At 41.7% G+C, this 19,723-nt stretch overlaps 1 protein-coding gene, 1 long non-coding RNA gene and 1 other non-coding gene across 26 annotated transcripts in view; 1 reads left to right on the forward strand and 2 right to left on the reverse strand.

The window, feature by feature from the left end:
* Window positions 1-19,723, reverse strand: part of KANTR (KANTR integral membrane protein) — a 90,111-nt gene that overhangs the window by 51,827 nt on the left and 18,561 nt on the right. For 13 of the 24 annotated variants that reach the window (XR_012092010.1, XR_012092002.1, XR_012091998.1 and 10 more), the window contains one exon: window positions 2,535-2,643. The exons of 6 other annotated variants lie outside the window; for them this stretch is intronic. Coding sequence is in view for 2 of the 18 variants with exons in the window: in XM_073013667.1 (XP_072869768.1) it covers window positions 9,198-9,428 (231 nt within the window). In the remaining 16 variants the exon portion in view is untranslated. Of the gene's footprint in view, window positions 1-2,534; window positions 2,644-3,677; window positions 3,779-8,771; window positions 10,226-18,246; window positions 18,262-19,723 lie in introns of those variants that run through there. 5 more of the 24 variants (XM_073013667.1, XM_073013666.1, XR_012091999.1 and 2 more) reach the window with 4 other exon arrangements.
* Window positions 1-19,723, forward strand: part of LOC119622601 (uncharacterized) — a 40,501-nt gene that overhangs the window by 15,138 nt on the left and 5,640 nt on the right. Inside the window, exon 3 of the long non-coding RNA XR_012092018.1 lies at window positions 17,919-18,244. This is a non-coding gene — a long non-coding RNA (uncharacterized lncRNA). The remainder of the gene's footprint in view (window positions 1-17,918; window positions 18,245-19,723) is intronic.
* On the reverse strand, window positions 3,134-3,194 carry LOC119622604 (U7 small nuclear RNA). Its single transcript, XR_005239215.1, has one exon. It is a non-coding gene; the product is annotated as a U7 small nuclear RNA (small nuclear RNA).

Here is a 19,723-nt window from a genome sequence, read left to right on the forward strand (position 1 = left end):
ACACCTGCTCCAGGCAGCTGCAGTGCTGGTGGGAGGGTGTGCAGGAGCCGCAGCAGCACGTACTCAAAAACCAGCCGAGTACAGATCGTCTGAGCCAGGCTCACCTGGGCATTCTGGCCTCAGGTTAACAGAGTGTAGGTGTGGCTGTTTCCTCCTCAGTGGAGTAGACTCTAAAGGATGAATGCCATGGGGAGTGGGTGACTAGGCCAAGGGAACAGACACTTTCTGCTTGTTTTTTCCTCCTCCTCCCTTTTTGCTTTTCTTTTCTTTCTTTTTTTTTTTTTTTTTGACAGGGTCTCACTCTGTCACCCAGGCTGGAGTGCAGTGATACAATCTCGGCCCACTGCAGTCTCAGACTCCTGGGCTCAAGCGATCCTCCCACCTCAGCCCCTCTGGTAGCTGGGACCACAGGCATGCACCACCACATTTGGCTAATTTTGTATTTTTTGTAGAGATGAGAACTCACTCTGTTGCTCAGGCTGGAATTGAACTCCTAGGCTCAAGCAATCTGCCCACCTCGGCCTCTCGAAGTGCTGGGATTACAGGTGTGAGCCACTGTGCCTGGCAATTCCACTGCTTTCTTGTTTTATGTATTCCCTGTCATCCACGCTCCCATTCCTCCCCTCTCCCTGACATAGGCATTTTTCAAAAGTGTTTAACTTACATCTGTTTGTGTGCATTTCTGTAAGGTGTGTATTTGGTGTATATGTGCATATATTTGTAACTTTTGAGTAGTATTGTTATACGGTTCATTCTTTTTCACTCAGTGCTATGTGTTGAAGATCATCGTGTTGCCCTGTGTACATCTAACTCACTGGTGTAAAGGTTAAGAGGTCCTCTGTAGAGTGCACCCATCACTATTTCCCTGTGTATGCCCCTGGTGATGGACACCCAGCATGCCCTTCGACTTCCCACTGTTGCAAACCACACCATAATGAACATTCTTCTACATGACCCTTTATGGACCTGTGTGAGAATTTATTTGGAGGGCCCATGGGGATAGTGTCACATTCATCTCTGGGATGGCTGCCAAAGTCCCCACTCCCAATGCAAGAGGGTCCCTATGCCCCCATATCCCCACTAAAGGACTTGGCATGATCCAGCTTTTTAAAATTTTGTCTGTTTGTGAAATCTAAAGTAAAATCTCACTGTAGTTTTATTTTAGACTTTTCTGTTAATACATTTGAACATCTTTCATTAGGCTTGTTAGCTTTTTGGGTTTTCCACTTCAGGAAATTGCTTGCTCATATCCTTTGTAGACCTGTTTGCAACTGGAGGCCCTGTCACTGTTTTTTTCCTCTCTATATGTGCTCCACTGATAATCCTAATTCTCTGGGAAAGTTGAACCCTACCCAGGGTTTCCACACACTGTACCAGGCTCTGTAGTGTCTTTCCATATGAATTTTAGGATCAGTTTGTCAATTTCTGCAAAAAGCCTGCTGAGATTTTTATAGGAATGACATTCAATCTATGGATCAATTTTTGGAGAATTGACATTATAACAATACTAAGTTTTCCAACCCACGAATGTTTTTCATTAATTTGGCTCCTCTTTCTCTCAGCAATATAAGTGTATAGGTCTCCCACATCTTTTGTGAGATTTATTCCTAAGTCACATTTTTAGATGTTATTGTAAATGGTATTTTAAAATTTTCTGTTTCCAATTGTTCATTGCTAGTATATGGATATACAACTAATTTTTTGTATATTGATCTTATAACCTGCAACTTGTTGGATTCACTTATTAGTTCTAGTAGGGTTTTATTTTTGGTGGACTCAGTTGGATTTGCTACATAGATGATCACATTTTCTGTAAATACAGTTTTACTTCTTCCTTTCCAATTTGGATGCCTTTTGCTTCTTTTTCTTGCCTGACTGCACTGCCTAGAACCTTCAGTATAATGCTGAATAGAAGTGGTGAGAGTGGACATCTCTGTTTTGTTTCTGATCTTGCGGGGAAAGCACTCAGTTTTCACCAGTAAATATAATGTTAGCTGTGGGTTATTTTGCAGATGCCCATATCAGATTGAAGAAGTTCCCTTCTATTTCTCGTTTGCCAAGAGTTTTTGTTTTTTAAACTCGGGAATGGATGTCAGATGTTGTCAAATGCTTTTCCTGCATTTATTGCAATAATCATATGGGTTTTCTTTTTTGGTTTGTTAACATGTTGAATTGCATGATTGATTTTCTAATGCCAAGCCAATCCTGCATTCCTGGGATAAAATCCATTTTGTTATGATTCATTATCCTTGTAATACATTATTGGATTTGATTTGATAAAGTTTTTTTAGAATTTTTGTATCTCTTGAACTTTCCATTTTAATACTAATGGCTCCTCAGATTGGCCTCCCCACGATGTACCTGTTTTCCAGATGCCCCACTCTGCCTCTCATCCCCACTCATATCCTCTACACTGTGTCTGGGATGGTTACTGAGGTGGTTACTGAGGCTGGGACTTTCCCCAAACTTACGGAGGGTCAAAGAAAATTCAGAACAAAGACTTGAAAGCATTTTCTTTATGTGGTCAATCCTACCTCTGAGTATGTGAATCAACTCCAGGCAGCAGTCTTGCCCCTTAACAAAGGCGTGTCCCCAACCTGAAGAGCCATCTTCAAAGCCTCTCAGTACCTGACAGGTTAGTTCCTAAGAGAGAAAGCATTATTAACTGCTTAAGAAATCCCCTGAGCCTAGATTATCCCTCTGTCACTGTTCTCCCATATGATTAACCCATATGGTACTGCTCTGCTCCAAAAAGGAAATAGCCAATACTTCTCACTGAAGAATTCTATCCCATTCTGACTGCCTACTTGATATCCCACACTCTAAGGTGCCCAAATAACCCCTTTGAATTCCTGACCTTGTTTTTTTGTGGATGGCTTTTATATCCAAGATACTAGGGGAACACACAGGGCAGGATATACTCCTTTCCTCATTGCACCATAGAAGCTCTTCTTCCTTCAATCCCCTTGTCGCAAAAGTAATAATGGTAGTAATAACAAACACATATACAGTGCTTACTACATGCCATGCATTATTCTAAATACTTTATGTAGATTAACCCATTTAATACCCTCAATAATCCTATGAAGTACATATTACTACTATCCCCATTTTTGTTTTATTTATTTTTTAAGGGGGCTTTCAGCAAAAACCAGAATGCCTGCTAGACAAATTCTGAAAGACCTATAACACTACTATCCCCATTTTTACAGAAGAAACTACAGAAATTTGAGGTCAAGTGACTTGACCAGCTCTGGGATTTGAATCCAGGCAGTCTGGCTCAAGTCCACTGCACTAACATACTTGCAAGTGACAGAACTGTGGCACTGACCCATGTTTGCACACAGTAGAGCCCCCCCTCCCCCGCCCATTATTCATACAGATTCTTTTTAAGGCTTCAGAATATGTCATGCTTGTGTTATCTGTGGTGCCTTTGGCCAAATCTGGTGTCAGTGAGTTTCTCACTGCTGCTGACAACAAAATATATATGTTTGGAAACAAAAATTATGTAGGGCTGGGCACGGTGGCTCACGCCTGTAGTCCCAGCACCTTGGGAGGCCAAGGTGTGTGGATCACTTGAGGTCCGGAGTTTGAGACCAGCCTGGCCGACATGGTGAAACCCTGTCTCTACTAAAAATTAGCCGGGTGTGATGGCGGGCACCTGTAATCCCACTTACTTGGGAGGCTGAGTCTGAAAAATCACTTAAACCCAGGAGGTGAAGGTTGAAGTGAGATGAGATCGTGCCACTGCACTCCAGCCTGAGTCTGGAGCCTCTGTCTCAATAAATAAATAAATACATAAAATTGTAGGGAGAACACTTTTTAAAAAGACATTATTATTTAATATCATCAGAGCAACAAGAAAACACTGCATTCATAGGGCAAGATTAGGAAGCTATAAAAAGGAACATTTGCAAGACAACACCAACTAAAAAGATCTTATAGAGTCAACCAATAACCAACAGACCTTCAAAGCAGCCAGAGAAAAAGAACACCTACAAAAAAAACTTAAGAGTGACAGTAGACTTTGCAACGGTAACAATGGAAACCAGATGAGAGTGTCATAATGTCCTCTTCGTGTCAGTGTTTAATATCCTTCTAAAAAAGGTAATTTAGAAGTAGGTACCTAGCAAACCCATCTTTTAAGAAGAATAAAGGGAAAAAAAGGCATTTATAGATAAACACAGACTAAGAGTTTCCAATTAAGTGATCTACACTAAAGGATTTTCTAAAGTTCTGTATGTATTTCAAGAAGAAGAAAAATCCGGCTGGGCGCAGTGGCTCGTGCCTGTAATCCCAGCACTTTGGGAGGCCAAGGCAGGTGGATCACGAGGTCAGGAGACTGAGACCATCCTGGCTAACACGGTGAAACCCCATCTCTACTAAAAATACAAAAACAAAACAAAACAAAACAAAACAAAAAATTAGCCAGGCATGGTGACGGGCGCCTGTAGTCCCAGCTACTCAGGAGGCTGAGGCAGGAGAATGGTGTGAACCCGGGAGGCGGAGCTTGCAGTGAGCCCAGATCATGCCACTGCACTCCAGCCTAGGCGACAGAGTGAGACTCCATCTCAAAAAAAAAAAAAAAAAAAAAAAGAAGAAAAAATATCGTCCCAAAAAATGACATCTGAGGTAAAAGAAGAAAGGTGGGCAAATAAAAGGTAAATGAGTATTTAAGCAAACAATGTTTGCACAAAATGATATTGTTAGTGTCATCCTTAATAAGGGAGGAACAAAAATAGTAGACATAATAACATGTAAGTTGGGAGACATTAAAGATTTATAAAGTCTGTGAATTGTTTGGGTGGGGAGTATGTTTAACTTTGGACTTTAGTTAAATATGTATGGTAAGCTTTTCAAGGCCAATCACTAAAAAAAAATCTTTGGAGAAACTTACAAGAAAAAATAGAAAAGGCACAAATAATATGAATGACATAAAAGATATAGTAAAAATTAAAAAATAAGAGAATATAATTAATTTGAAAACTTACATGAAGTGGACCAATTCCTAGAAAACTGATTTATTTATTGGATGAGATCACTATAACCTTAACCAGACAAATACAGATGGCTAAAGATGCAAAAATCCTAAATAGTTTATTAGCAAACCACATCCAGAATGAATAAGATTTAATACAACATAAAAATGTTGAGTTTAATCCCAGAAATGCAAGGGCAGTTTAACATTAGAAAGTTAAACTAAATCTTTTAAGATTTAGTTCATATGCCATCTCTTCCAAGAAAGCTTCCTTGGTCCCCTGCGCTGGGTTGTGTATTCCTTAGGGGCTCTCACAGTCTGTTCTTCCTACCAGTGTTACTGCACTGACCACACTGCCCTGAATTTACGGTTCTGTGTCTGGGAACACATCTCGTTCATCTCTGTGTCTTCAGTGTACAGGAGGAGGCCTGACACATAGTAAGTGGTCAAATTTTGCTCAACTGAACTTATAGCTAGGTGGATGTTTAGTTAAACTCAGTGTGCTAATGATTAATAAGTTGATGTTGTCCTGGATAGGGAGGTCTCTACTGGCATGCCACAGGGAGCTAATTATACATGACATTCTGTATAATTCTGATGGCATGCTGATGAAATTAGTAGGTGACAGAAATAGGAGAGTAGGTCACACATTAGACAATAGAATTAGTATCCAGAGTCATGGGCAGGCAGAAACACTGGAGCCAGACTAGGCCCCAGTAGGGTTAGGGGCAAAGTCAGGACTAAAACCCCACATAGCCTGTTCTCACTTTGACAATGAAAAAAAAAAAACTTTTTGAGCTGTAACTTACCCTCCTAAGGTATCTCCCATTATAACAACACTTACTATGAGCTCATCATCACACCAGCTTCCACGCTATCGCCTGCAGCCCCCCTACCGACCACCAAGTACCACAGGTAAAGTATAATGAGAGTGGTCTGCTTGGCCTGGGGACCAGGAAACAGTTCCTCGCAGCGCAAGAGAAAGGGGGATGATAGCTGGGATCAGAAAGCCTGATGAGAGTTGGGGTTTTACTTTTCACCAGGTAACAGGCAGCATGACAACACAGCAGTTTGAGGGCTATTTGGGTAAGAGGCAGGCCTGCCTTCAGGAGCCCTAGGGCGTACAGCCAGTCAGAAAATATGGGGCTTTGCCACAACCCTACCAACTGAGAACTTGCTTCCCTAAAGAACCCAGGAGCTATCCTCACTGCTTCTTCACAGCCTCCAACCTTATGAAAAATGATATCCAACTTCCTTAGCATGACATTAAAGGCCTTTGTGCCTAGCCTACTCCTCAGGCGTTTATCTCTCTATCCTCCACATTAACAATTAAGTCATTCATCCATTCATTCAGTTTGTTCCACAAATATTTATTGAGTATCTACTATGCACTGTTGTTTTTGGCACTGGGGATACAGCAGTGAACAAAACAGCAGTCCCTGCTTTATGGAGCTTACAGTCTACTGAAGAGAGACAAACACTAACCACAATAGATAAATATAAAATATACCAGGTGGTGATCAGTGCTTTGTAGAAAAACATACGTAAAGTAGGATAAAGGGATAGAAAATGCATGTGATGGGGCGATTTTAGATATGTTGATCAGGAAACACTTCTCTAGGGAGGTGACATTTGGGCACACTGGAAGTACTAGGGCAACTCATCAGATTATTTGGGAGGAAGGGTGTTCCAGGCAGTGAGAAGAACAAGTACAAAGGCCCTGAAAAGGAAGGGTATCCAGCACGCTTGGGGAACAGCAAGGAGGCCAGTGTAGCTGGAGAAGAGTGAGTGATACTGAGAGTGATAGGAGACAAGGTAAGAGAGGTAAAGGGAACCAGATTATGCAGGGACTTTTGGGCCATGGTGAGGGCTTTGGCTTTTGTTGAGGGAGGTGGGAGCCATGGGAGAATTCTGAATAGTGGAAGGACATGATCTGATTTGGACTGTATAAAGAATTTCAGAGAAGAATAGTAATAGGTACTAGAACACTAAGCAAAAGAAAACAAAATACACAATTATTAGCTCCAAGGAAAACGAAAGGGTATACAACAAAGGATATGTAATCAGAATATACTACGTAGTTTTGATGTGAACAATATTTACAATGTCATACTCATGCAAACGGTGACTACTGGTTGAACAAAAAGTATATAAAATGTTTTAAAGAAGTAGTAGCAGATGTAATCACAAAGATGACCAAGCAATAAGAGACTATTAGGGATGACTAGGCAGATTAGCAAGTAAAATATATGAGGTTTGTACAAATGAAAAATATAACTTTTGAAATAAAAAACTCAGTGGGCAGATTAAAGTTAATTGAAAAGAGAATCAGTAAGCTGAAAGATATACCTAAAGAAATTATCCAGAATGAAATGCAGGAAGACAAGGAGATAGAAAATCTCAGAGATGTTATGAGATATGGAAGACAGAATGAGGAGGTCCAAAATATGACTAACTGTATTCTGAGAAAGAAAAACTAGAAAAAATGAAAGGCAATATTTGAAGAGATAATGGCTGAGAATTTCCCAGAAATGATGAAAAGCATGAATCCACTGAGCCACGAAGCATGACATTTCCAAAGTAGAATAAAAAAATACATATGTAAACATGTTAGAGTAAAACTGCAGGACCCTCTGCACATTCTACTACACACACATGCACACACACACAAAACCAGCAATTAGTCTGATAGTCGACTTCTTAATAGCAATAAAGACTTCTCAAAGCCAAAAGAGAATGGAACCATATATTCTAAGTGTTGAGTAAAAATACCTGTAACAAACTATCTTTTAAGAATGAGGATAAAATAAAGACATTCACATATAAGAAAGACTGGAAGAATTTAACATCAAGAGACCTGTACTTAAAAAAAAAAAAAAAACAACCCACTAAAACACTATATTCATAATGAAAGAAAATGATCCCAAAGGATGGTCTGCGATACAAGAATGTATGCATGTAAGTCCAAACAAACACTGTCTATGATAAAGATGTAGAATTGTGAGGTTTATAAAAAGGAACAAACTAACATATTTGAAAACAATAGTATGTAGTCAGGAGAGGAATGACTAGAGTTGAAGGTTTCTAAGCTTCCTGCATTCTTCAAGAAGGAGGCTAAAATATTGTTTAACTTTAGACTTTATAAGGGTAACCACAGAAAGAATAGAAAAAAAATTAAAATAGGGAGGAAACAACTGAATAAGAAAATAAATCTCAAAAACTAAAAAAGCAGGCAAGAAAAGAGAAAATGAAGCATAGAAAAAGGTAGCGGTGGTAAACAGAAATAAAAAAGTATGATGGTAGAAACAAGCCCAAATACATCACAGTAAATATAAACAGACTAAACTTGCCAACTAAAAGAGATCATCAGATTAGATTTTTTAAAAAGTCCAGTTATATGTTGTTTCCAAGAGATGTAATTAAAGCATGATGGCATGAAAATGCTCAAAAGTTAAAGGATGGAAAATTATATACCACACAAATCCCAACAAGAAAAATTTGTGTTACTACATTTAATATAAGATAAAATAGGTTTCAAAGAAAAGTGCATTATCAGGAATAGAGAGGGTCATTACATATTTATCAGGAATATATAACAATTCTTAATTTGAATATTCCTAATGAACACCCTCGAAATATATAAAGCAAGAAACAAGATAGAATTACAAGGAGAAATTGCCAAATCCACCATCACAGTTGAATATTAACACACCTCTTTCAATTATTGGTAGATCATGACCAAAAACTTAGTATAGATAAGTAAAAATTGAACAACAGTTGACAAACTTGATAATAGACATATGTAGATCTCTGTATTCAACAATTAGAGAACACACATTCTTATAAATTAGCACATAGGAAGCATTCAAAAATATTGGTCACATACTAAGCCATAAAACAAGTCTAAAAAATTTCAGAGTTGTTATCACACGAACCACATCCTCTGACCATAATGCAATTAAGACAGATTTCAATAACAAAGAGGTAAAATTTTAAATCCCCAAACATTTGGAAATCTAAAACCACATTTCTATATAACTTACAGGTAAAAGAAGTAACCTTGATGGAAATGAAATACTTATAACTGAACAATAATGAAAATACTACATATCTACACTTATGGAGAAGCAGTAGTTAGAGGGAAATTATATCCTTAAATGCACAAATTAGAAAATGGGCAAGAATGAAAATTAATGAGCTCAATGTCCAGTTAAAGAAATTAGAAAAAGAACAACAGAATAAACCCAAAAAATGTGGAAGGAAGGAGATCAAAAAAGATAAGAGCAGAAATTAAAGAAATAGAAAACAAAGATACAATAGAGAGGAGCAACAAAGCCAAAAGTTGGTTCTTTGAAAAGACTAATAAAATAGATAAACCTCTGGTGAGATTGATCAAGAAAAAAAGTGAGAAGGCACAAATAACCAATATTAGTAATGAAAAAGGAGACATCGTTACAGTTTATACACAGCAGAGAATAAAAAGGAAACTTTATGCCAATGAATTTGAAAATGCAGACAAAATGGACCAACTCCTAGAAAACTGTTATCTTACGAAAATTGACTCAAGAAGAAAAAGAAATCCTCAACAGTTCCATAGCTACTAAAGGAATTACAGCAGTAGTTAAAACTCTTCCCACCAAAACAAACAAAAAAATAGCAGGCAGATTCTTCCACTTGGTATGTGGATTACAGGTAGGTGAAGAGATACTGATCCCCTCAGCCCTAGAGGTGTCCGGGTAGGACCTGAGGCAGTGGAGACCCTAGGCAGGCCACTTCTCTCTATGGGCAGCCTCTTCTGGAGATCCTTAGAGGGTGGCCCTTAGTGAAGTAGGGTCTGACAAATCCCTCTGCAGTCCCTGAAGGTGGTGAGCACAAAGAAGTAGCATCCAGCTCTGCAGTAAATGTGCTAAGCAGGGCCAAGAAGGTGCTCTATCACTTGGACAGCCTCTTCAGTAGCCAGCTCCTGTAGTCTTCTGCTCATTGAGGACAAGGGGCCTGTGGAGCTGCTGGAGGAGTCTGTGTTCCGGGTTCCAAGAAACACCACGTACAGCCCAAGTTGTGACTGGCTGGGATGGGGCTGGGTGCAGGGAGGCCAAGGAGGGGCTTCTGGAGGGTGTAGCTCCAGGTAGAAACCCTGAAACTCTGTCTTCCCGAGTATCAGATACTTTTATCCGTTTGCAGCTGGTGAGCCCTTTTAATGGTATCCAAGCTAGCTGCAGGGTGATGGTTCTAATAATGATGCATGTTCTGCAAATAAGAGCTTCATCATTATTTTGAAATTGTTAATATGAAAGCGTTCAACTGGATTTGAAATCTACTCACATCGTCATGAGAAGTTTTAACAATATACTTGTCAGTGAAACAAAAAGAAAAGCTGTTAGATATAATTCCAATTGTTAAACATCTTTGAAACATTTAAAAATTGGCTTTCAATATTTTATCACCTACTTGTACAAAGAAAGACATTTATGGATGGCGACTGTTAAGAATTTGAAGAATGCATCATTAAAAAGTCTTGCTCAGGATTTGTGTGTAGCCATTTCAAGCATAAAGCTTCTAAAATAAACATGGCAGCAAATTTCAACCTTCTTATTTACAATTTTGAAAAGATTTTAATTTAGAAGTTTAATAGTAACTCAGTATTAAAAAGGAGAACACTAGACCAAGATGGTTTTGCAGGAGTTCTACCAAACCAATCATTCCAAAGTTACAGAGCATCTTCCAGAATACTGTAAAAGAGGGAACACTCTAAATCATTCTATACCAGCAGAACCTTAATGCCAAAAGCCATTAAGAACAGCCTAAGAAAGGAAAAGTAAAGACCAATTTTATTCATGGACACAGTTGCAAAATTCTAAACTTTTGTTTACCAACCTGAGTCCAGCACTGTATAAAAAATGAAAGACCATGACCAAGCTGTGTCTATACAAGAAATGCAAAGATGGTCTAACATAAGGAAAATCTATAAATGTCATTTACCACATATCAGATTATTGGAGAAAAAAATATAATTATCGTAAGAAACAGAAAAGGCATTTGGTAAAAATTCAACACCCTTTCATTACTAAAAAAATAAAAGCCTCTTAATATAGAGTAATAGGATGGAACTTGCTTAACCTGATAAAACCTCTAGGAAGTCTATAGCAAATACAGTATCATTCTTAATAGGGAAAAGTTAGTGGTGTTTCCTCTAAAATACACAACAGGACACGGATGCATGCTGTCATCATTGTACTAGATGTCCTGCTCATCTCAGTATGACAAGAAAAATAAAGCCATAAAGATTGGAAAGCAAAAGACAAAACTGTCATTATTTATAGCTGATATGGTTGTCACCATAGAAAACATAAAAGAATATACAGACACCTTAAAAGGAACCAGGGCTCCTTGGAGAAATGACTGATTCCAGGACTGAGAGAGGAAAATACAAGATGAGTCTGGAGCATTTCCAAGTGCTGGCAAGTAAAGCAGTGCTCAAAACCAAAGGATGGGAGTATGTGAAAGGGACACAGGAGCCAACTGGCAAGAGTCCCCAGTGGCCACAACTGGACTGATTTGACCAACAAAACAAAGAACACAGTATTAGATTTATAACTCAAATTATTAAATAAAAACGCATGAGTTCATACTGATATAAGTGACAGAGTAAATAAATAAGGATAAGAGACAAATCTTTACAGAAGAATTTCAAATGATATACAGAGATACACCCCCTCCTTCCAGGAGCTGTAGCTTAATTCTTCCCGCCTCCTTGCGGGTGGGCTAGATTCTTCCAAAGAACAGACTATGAAAAGGGAAAGGCAGCAACTTGCCAGGGGGAAAACCTGGCAAACACCACCTTAACCAAGAGATGAAGGTTCACAAAACCAGGGATGCCAATGGATACAGGTACCTCTGATACGATCTGATAAGAAAGGCATTTAAACTCTGGTGTTCTTTCCAAAAACAACTCCAGTCTAAATATAAGCAAAACTTCAGACAAATACAAACTGAGGAACATTCAACAGTATTCCTTAAAACTGTTAGATCATGAAAACAAGGACATTCTCAGCTTAATGGACTTCTGGGGAAAAAACAAAACAAAACAAAAAAAACAACAAGAACAGACTGAGAACCTGTCATAAACCAGAGGACACTATGGAGACATGACAACTAAATCCAATGTGATATTTTGAATTGGATCCCAGAACAAAAAAAGGACCCCAGTGAAAAAAACTGATAAAGCCATGTAAAGTCTGATGTTTAGGTAGTAGTAATATATCAATGTTGCTTTCTTATTTTTGATAAATGTACTACGGTGAGGAATATACAGAAACTCTCTGTACTATCTCTTAACTAACTTTTCTGTAAATCTAAAACTATTCCAGAATAAAAACCTACTTAAAAATAAGTTTAGGGCCAGGCGTGGTGGCTCGCTCCTGTAATCCCAGCACTTTGGGAGGCCGAGGCGGGCAGATCACCTGAGGTCAGGAGTTCGAGACCAGCCTGGCCAACATGGTGAAACCCCGTCTTTACTAAAAATACAAAAACTACCCGGGCATGGTGGTGGGAGCCTGTAATCCCAGCTACTCAGGAGGCTGAGGCAGGAGAATTGCTTGAACCTGGGAGGTGGGGGTGGCAGTGAGCCGAGATCACACCACTGCACTCCAGACTAGGAGACAGAGCGAGACTCTATCTCAAAAAACAAAAACAAACAAACAAACAAAAAACAACATTTTGGGAGGCCTAAGCGGGTGGATCATGTGAGGTCAGGAGTTCGAGATCAGCCTGGCCAACATGGTGAAACCCCCGTCTCTACTAAATATACAAAAAATTAGCTGAGCGTGGTGGCCTGTGCTTGTAATCCCAGCTACTGGGGAGGCTGAGTAGGAGAATCGCTTGAACCCGGGAGGCGGAGGTTGCAGTGAGCTGAGATCGCGCCACTGCACTCCCGCCTGGATGACTGAGCAAGATGAGACCTCAAAAATAAATAAATAAATACTTAAATAAATAAATAAAATAAATAATGAAAAGTGTAATAAGGCAAATGGTTATAGTACTAATATACAAAAGCTAACTTCATTTCTATATACCTGCAAAAGAGATAAAAAATACAATAAAAGATCCCACTTATAATAGCAGCAAACCCATAAAGCACCAATAAATAAATCTAACACAAGATATGTAGACCTTACGCAGAAAAATATAAAGCTCTGCCAAAAGACGTTCAATAATTTATTTACAATAGAGAGCTATGTCATGCTCTTAGGGAGGAAGACTCAACACCATAAACATCAATTCTCTTCAACATGATCTACAGATTCATTGCAATTCCAACATTTTTATAGAACATGACAAGTTGATTCTGAAATGTGTTTGAAAAAAAACAAAGCGGGGCCGGGCATGGTAACCCCCCCGTAATCCCAGCACTTTGGGAGGCTAAGGCAGGAGGATCACTTGAGGCCAGGAGTTTGAGACCAGCCTGGGGAATATGGGGAAACCCTGTCTCTACAAAAAAATACCAGAATTAGCTGGGTGTGGTGGCATGCCCTCGTAGTCCCAGCTACTTGGGAGGCTGAGGTGGGAGGACTGCTTGAGCCCTGAAGGTTGAGGCTGCAGTGAGCTTACTGCACCACTGCACTCCAACCTGCGTGACAGAGCAAGACCTTGTCTCAAATAACTAAATTAATAAAATAAAATAACAAAGGAGGGCCGGGCAAGGTGGCTCACGCCTGTCATCCCAGCACTTTGGGAGGCCAAGGTGGGTGGATTGCTTGAGTGCAGGAGTTCAAGACCAGCCTGGTTAACATGGGGTGACCCTGTCTCTACAAAAAATACAAAAATTAGCTGGGCATAATGGCATGTACCTGTAGTCTCAGCTACCCAGGAGGCTGAGGTGGGAGGACCGCTTGAGCCCAGAAGGTCGAGGCTGCTATGAGCCCAGATCACACCACTGCACTCTGGCTTGGGTGACAGAGCAAGAACCTATCTCAAAATAAATAAATTAATTAATTAAATAACAAAGGGCTAAGAATACATGATACTTCTGAAGAAAAATAAGATGGGAAGATTTTGCTTTATCAAATATCAAGATTTATTATGAAGGTAAGGTAATTAAGGCAGTACAGTACTGGTTCAGGGACAATAAACTGGCCAACAGCAAAGAGAGGCCAGAAACAGATCTATATGGATATGGAACTTTGATACTCCAGGCCAGAGGTGGCTTCTCAGATTATTACATTATCCATATGGAAAATAATGAAACCAGCTCCCTACCTTATACCACACAAAAACCAATTCCATTTGGACTTAAATGTGAAAGGTAAACTTTTAAAACTTTTATTAGAAGAAAATAAAGAAAATGTTTATAACTGTAGGTTAGAGAAGACAAGACAAAAAATTGCTGGCTATAATACAGAAAAGATGGATTTGTTCAACTGAAAAATAAGACTAGCCTGGGCAACAGGGAGACCCTGTCTCTACAAAAAATAAAAAATAACAATTAGCCAGGTATGGCTAATTTACAGGCATGGCACATGCCTGTAGTCCGAGCTACTCGGGAAGCTGAGGTGGAAGGATGACCTGAGCCCAGGGAGGTCAAGGCTACAGTGAGCTGTGATCCCACCACTGCACTCCAGCCTGGGTGACAGAGTGAGACGAAAGAAAAGAAAGAAAGAAAGAAAGAGAGAGAGAGAGAGAGAGAGGGAAAGAGAGAGAGAAAGAAAGAAAGAAAGAAAGAAAGAAAGAAAGAAAGAGAGAGAGAGAGAGAAAGAGAGAAAGAGAGAGAGAGAGAGACAAAGAAAGAGAAAGATAAGAATTTCTGCTCATGTAAAGACACCATTAAAAAAGCTTCAAAATTACAGAAGCTATTCAACACATACAACTGACCAATGATGAGGATCCACATAAAGAACACCCACAAATCAATAAAAAATGATTTAGCCAGGCACGGTGATGCACATCTATAATCCTAGCTACTTGGGAAATGGAGGCAGGAGGATCCTTTGAGCACAGGAGTTTAAGACCAGTTTGGGCAACGTAGTGAGAACCCATCTAAAAAAAAAAAATTTTTTTTTTTTTTTTTTTGAGACAGAGTCTAGTTCTGCCACCTAGGCTCGAGTGCAGTAGCGTGATCTCAGCTCACTGTAGCCACTACCTTCTGGGCTCAAGCCATCCTCCCACCTCAGCTTCCCAAGTAGCTGGGACCACAGGCATGCACCACCACACCCAGATAATTTTTGTATTTTTTGTATAGTTGGGTTTTCGCCATGTTGCCCAGTCTGGTCTCGAACTCCTGGGCTCAAATGATCTGCCTGCCTCGGCCTCCCTAAGTGCTGGGATTACAGGCATGAGCCATTGTACCCAGAAAAATTTTAATGGGCTAAAGATATTAACAGTCCTTTCACAGAAGAGGAAATGTGTGGCTAAGGACCATTAAAAGATGCTCGATCACATTAATGACTAAGAAAATGCTAATATGTCCCCAATGAAATACCATTTTACACTCAGTGTAATAACAAAAAATAAGAAGGAGGATTTTTTTTTTTTTTTTTTGAGACGGAGTCTCGCTCTGCTGCCCAGGCTGGAGTGCAGTGGCCGGATCTCAGCTCACTGCAAGCTCCGCCTCCCGGGTTTACGCCATTCTCCTGCCTCAGCCTCCCGAGTAGCTGGGACTACAGGCACCCACCATCTCGCCTGGCTAGGTTTTTTGTATTTTTTAGTAGAGACGGGGTTTCACTGTGTTAGCCAGGATGGTCTCGATCTCCTGACCTCGTGATCCGCCCATCTCGGCCTCCCAAAGTGCTGGGATTATAGGCTTGAGCCACCGAGCCCGGCCCGAAGGAGGACAATTTCAAGTGTCTGAGGATGTGGATCAATGGGATCTCTTATACATTTCTGAAAGTAGTGTAAATTGGTACCACCGGTTTGGCATAATCCTGTCAAGCCGAACTTTTGGATGACCTATTAACCAACAATCGCATTCTTAGGTCTATATACCTTAGAAGAATGGGTGTGCATGTGTCCCAGGACATACACCTAAGAATGCTCATGGTAGCACTATCCATAAGAGCAAAAAGCTGGAAATGACCCAAATGTCCAACAATGGATGAATGGATAATGTGTCTTATGATCACCCAAGGGAATATTGTAAACAAACTCTAGCTACATGCAACAACATAGGTGAATCTTAGAAACATAATATTGAGTGAAAAAAGTTAAGTCTCGGAAGACCACACAGGGCCAGGCGTGGTGGTTCACGCCTGTAATCCCAGCACTTTGGGAGGCCGAGGCGGGTGGATCACCTGAGATCAGGAGTTCAAGGCCAGCCTGGCCAACATGGTGAAACCCCAACTCTACTAAAAATACAAAATTAGCTGGGTGTAGTGGTGCAAACCTGTAATCCCAGCCACTCGGGAGGCTGAGGCAGAAGAATCGCTTGAACCCATGAGGCAGAGGTTACAGTGAGCCCAGATCACACCACTGTACTCCTGCCTGGGAGACAAGTGAAACTCCATCTCAAAAACAAAACAAAACAAAACAACAACAAAAAACCCCACACACAGTATGATACTATTTTTACAAGGCTCATAACCGAGTCAAATAAACAATGTATTGGTTAAGCATCCCCACAAATATGAAAAAAAAATCCCATATATGAAAAAGGGTAAGTGAATGTTAAGCACAAGGCTTAGCAGAGTAGGAATTTCAGGAGTGGAGTGGTGGGGAGGGTGAGGAATGGAACAGAAAATGACACATGGGTAGATGATATCATTAATGTTTTTGGGTAGGGTTGTGAGTTCTTGGGTTTTCATATTATTATACTTATAACTTGTGTATATAATGTATATATTCTGTTTCTTTTTTTTTGGAGATGGAATCTCACTCTGTCCCCCAAGCTGGAGTACAGTGGCGTGACCCTGGCTCCCTGCAACCTCCTCCTCTTGGGTTCAAGCAATTCTCCTGCCTCAGGCTTCCAAGTAGCCGGGATTACAGGTGACTGCCACCACACCCAGCTAATTTTTATATTTTTAGCAGAGATGAGATTTCACCATGTTGGCCAGGTTGGTCTTCAACTCCTGACCTCAAGTGAACCACCCGCCTCAGCCTCCCAAAGTGCTGGGATTACAGGTGTGAGCCACCGCGCCCTGCCTATTCTTTTATCATATATCGAATACATGTTATATGAACAGCATATAGGAGAAGGGTAGAGAAAGTGAGGAAGGAAAACTCTTTGAAGAGTTTTGCCGTTAGGGGAAATGAGAAATGAAGTCATAACTGCAAGGGCATGTGAGATGAAGAGGATTTAAAGTTTTTTTTAAAGATAGGAGTGGCAGAGCGAGGACTTCGATGAACTCACTTTCCCTCTAAAACAATGAAAAGATGGTCAAATCAATTCAAATCAACCATTTTAGAACTCTGGCAATTAACCAAAGCCACAGAATAAAGTGAAAATCATCATCCAAAGAAGCTACAGAATCTTGGCAAGACAGTGAGGTCTACAACACTTCACTTGTGGTGATCCCCATCCTCCCTCCCCAACCCTCCCTAGCTCAGTGGTACAGGATCCAAAAGCTGACCAAATTCCAGACGTCGGAGAAATCTGACCACTTAGAGAATTTTACAGGAAATCCTAGAGAATGAGACAACCACAGGAAACTTTGAAAAGCTCTGACATACTCCTAGGGATCTAAAGGGCTGTGCATATACTCAAGGCTATATGCATGCCAAGGAAAGAGCTGGGATAGGAGAGGACCCAACCCACTCACTTCTGGCTGACTGCGAGGCCCTGTGCAAGTAGAAAGTGAGAGCGAAGGCTGTCTCGTACACTGGCTGGACTTTGAAGGCAATGCTTTCTTAACACAGATCCTCTTGGCAAGGGTTGGAAGATGTACAGGCAAGGCATTTAAGAATATATTCTGACCAATCACTAGCTGACCACCAAATTATATTTATTCACCAGGTATGACCCCTAGGAATCCAGGCTTAAAAAGAAAAACAAGAACTGAAAGGAAAAAAGGCTGCTGGCAGGCAACTCAGAGGCCACATAATGCAGCGGGAGACCGAATCCACAAAATGAGTTCTGAGAAGTCACTGAACAAACAAACAGCAACAAGAAAAAGAACTACGACAGCAACAAAAACAAAAACAGATCAACAACAAACCTTGGGAGTCCAGATGGCAGCAAGATGGCAGAGTAGGACTTTCCAGTGCTCCTCCCCCAACAGAAACATCAATTTGAAAAACAATCCATACACGAAAATACTTCACGAGAGCTAAGGAAACCAGGTGAGAGTTGACAGCACCTGGGTGTAGCACAGAAATAAGAAAAGACACATTGAAGAGGGTAGGAAAAACAGTTACACATTATCCATGCCACCCCTCCCCCAACCCCAGGCAGTGCAGTGGGAAAGAAGACACTTTTTTTCGCCGGAAGAGAAAGGAAGTAAGCACTGGGCTTTCCCTTGGACTCCAACACCAGGCCTGCCCCAGTCAAACCCAGCACCGGGCAGGCAACCACAGCCCAAGCCTCTAGGCTGGTACCTGTAGACCGAGCCTCCAGGCCTGCCCCAGCACCAGACCAGATTCCACTGCCTCACACTCCAGGCCTGCCTGGCAGTCTGTCTCCAGACTCACTCCAGTGCCAGGACGGCCCCCACAGACTCAGGTACCAGGCATATTCCAGGGCCACGCCAGCCCAGGTGGCCATGGGTCCCAGACCACCCCCAGCATGGGGCTGGTCCCCATGGCCCCAGGTTTCAGGCACACCCCAGCACCAGGCCAGCCCCCACAGCACTAGTCATCAGGCCAGCACCTGCAGACTCAGCATCCAACAAGACCTTGTGGACACAGGCTCCAGGCCCACCCAGTGCCAGGCCAGGCCATGTCGTCTCAGGCTCCAGGCCCACCTTAGGTTCCAGCCCAGCCCAGAACCAGGTCTACCTACATAGCCCTAGGCTGCAGGCCTGCCCCAGCACCAGGAGAGCACCTCTAGATTCAAGTACCAGGCTGGCACGCACAGACACAGACTCTAGGCCTGCCCAGTGGTGGGCTGATCTCTGTGGCCCCACCCTTCAGGCTGGTCCCTGCAGCCCCACGCTCCAACAGACCCAGGGTCCAGACCTATCCCAGTAGATCCCAGTACTGGGCTGGGTCTAGCGAATCCAGGCTCCACACCTGCCCCAGCACCACACAGTTCCCAGGCTCCAGGCTGGTCCTCATGGTCAAAGGCTCTAGCTGACCCAGGGTTCAGGCCCACCCTAGTAAGCTCTGGTGCCAAACCAACTCTCGTGGACTGAGACTTTAGGACCGCCCTTGCAGACCCAGGATCCAGGCCAGCCCCCATGGACCCAGAACCCAGGCTTGACACTGCAGATTTAGGCTCCAGGTCCACCTCAGCACCATGTCAGCCCCTGTGGACCCAGACATGAAGTTGGCTCCCACAGATCCAGGAACCAGCTGTGCCCTTGTGGACCCAGGCTCCAGGCCCACTGCCACATACCCAATCAACAGGCCCATCTGTTTGGATCCAGGCTGCAGGCCAAACCCCATGGACCCAGACATCGGGTCCACCCACCTGCTAACCCAGACACCAGACCAGCCTGCGTGAGGACTCCAGCAGCAAGCACACCCGCAGAACATGCCAGATGGCCAGTCCAGAACCTCTGGACAGGCTGACTGGTGAGGGGCTTTCCCAGACAAAGCCAGTCTGCAAAGACTTGAATGAGTTTTCACTTCTTCAGATGTACAGACACCAATGCACAGCCA

The sequence above is a fragment of the Chlorocebus sabaeus genome, chromosome X (assembly GCF_047675955.1).
Source record: "Chlorocebus sabaeus isolate Y175 chromosome X, mChlSab1.0.hap1, whole genome shotgun sequence".
Classification (NCBI taxonomy): Eukaryota; Metazoa; Chordata; class Mammalia; order Primates; family Cercopithecidae; genus Chlorocebus; species Chlorocebus sabaeus.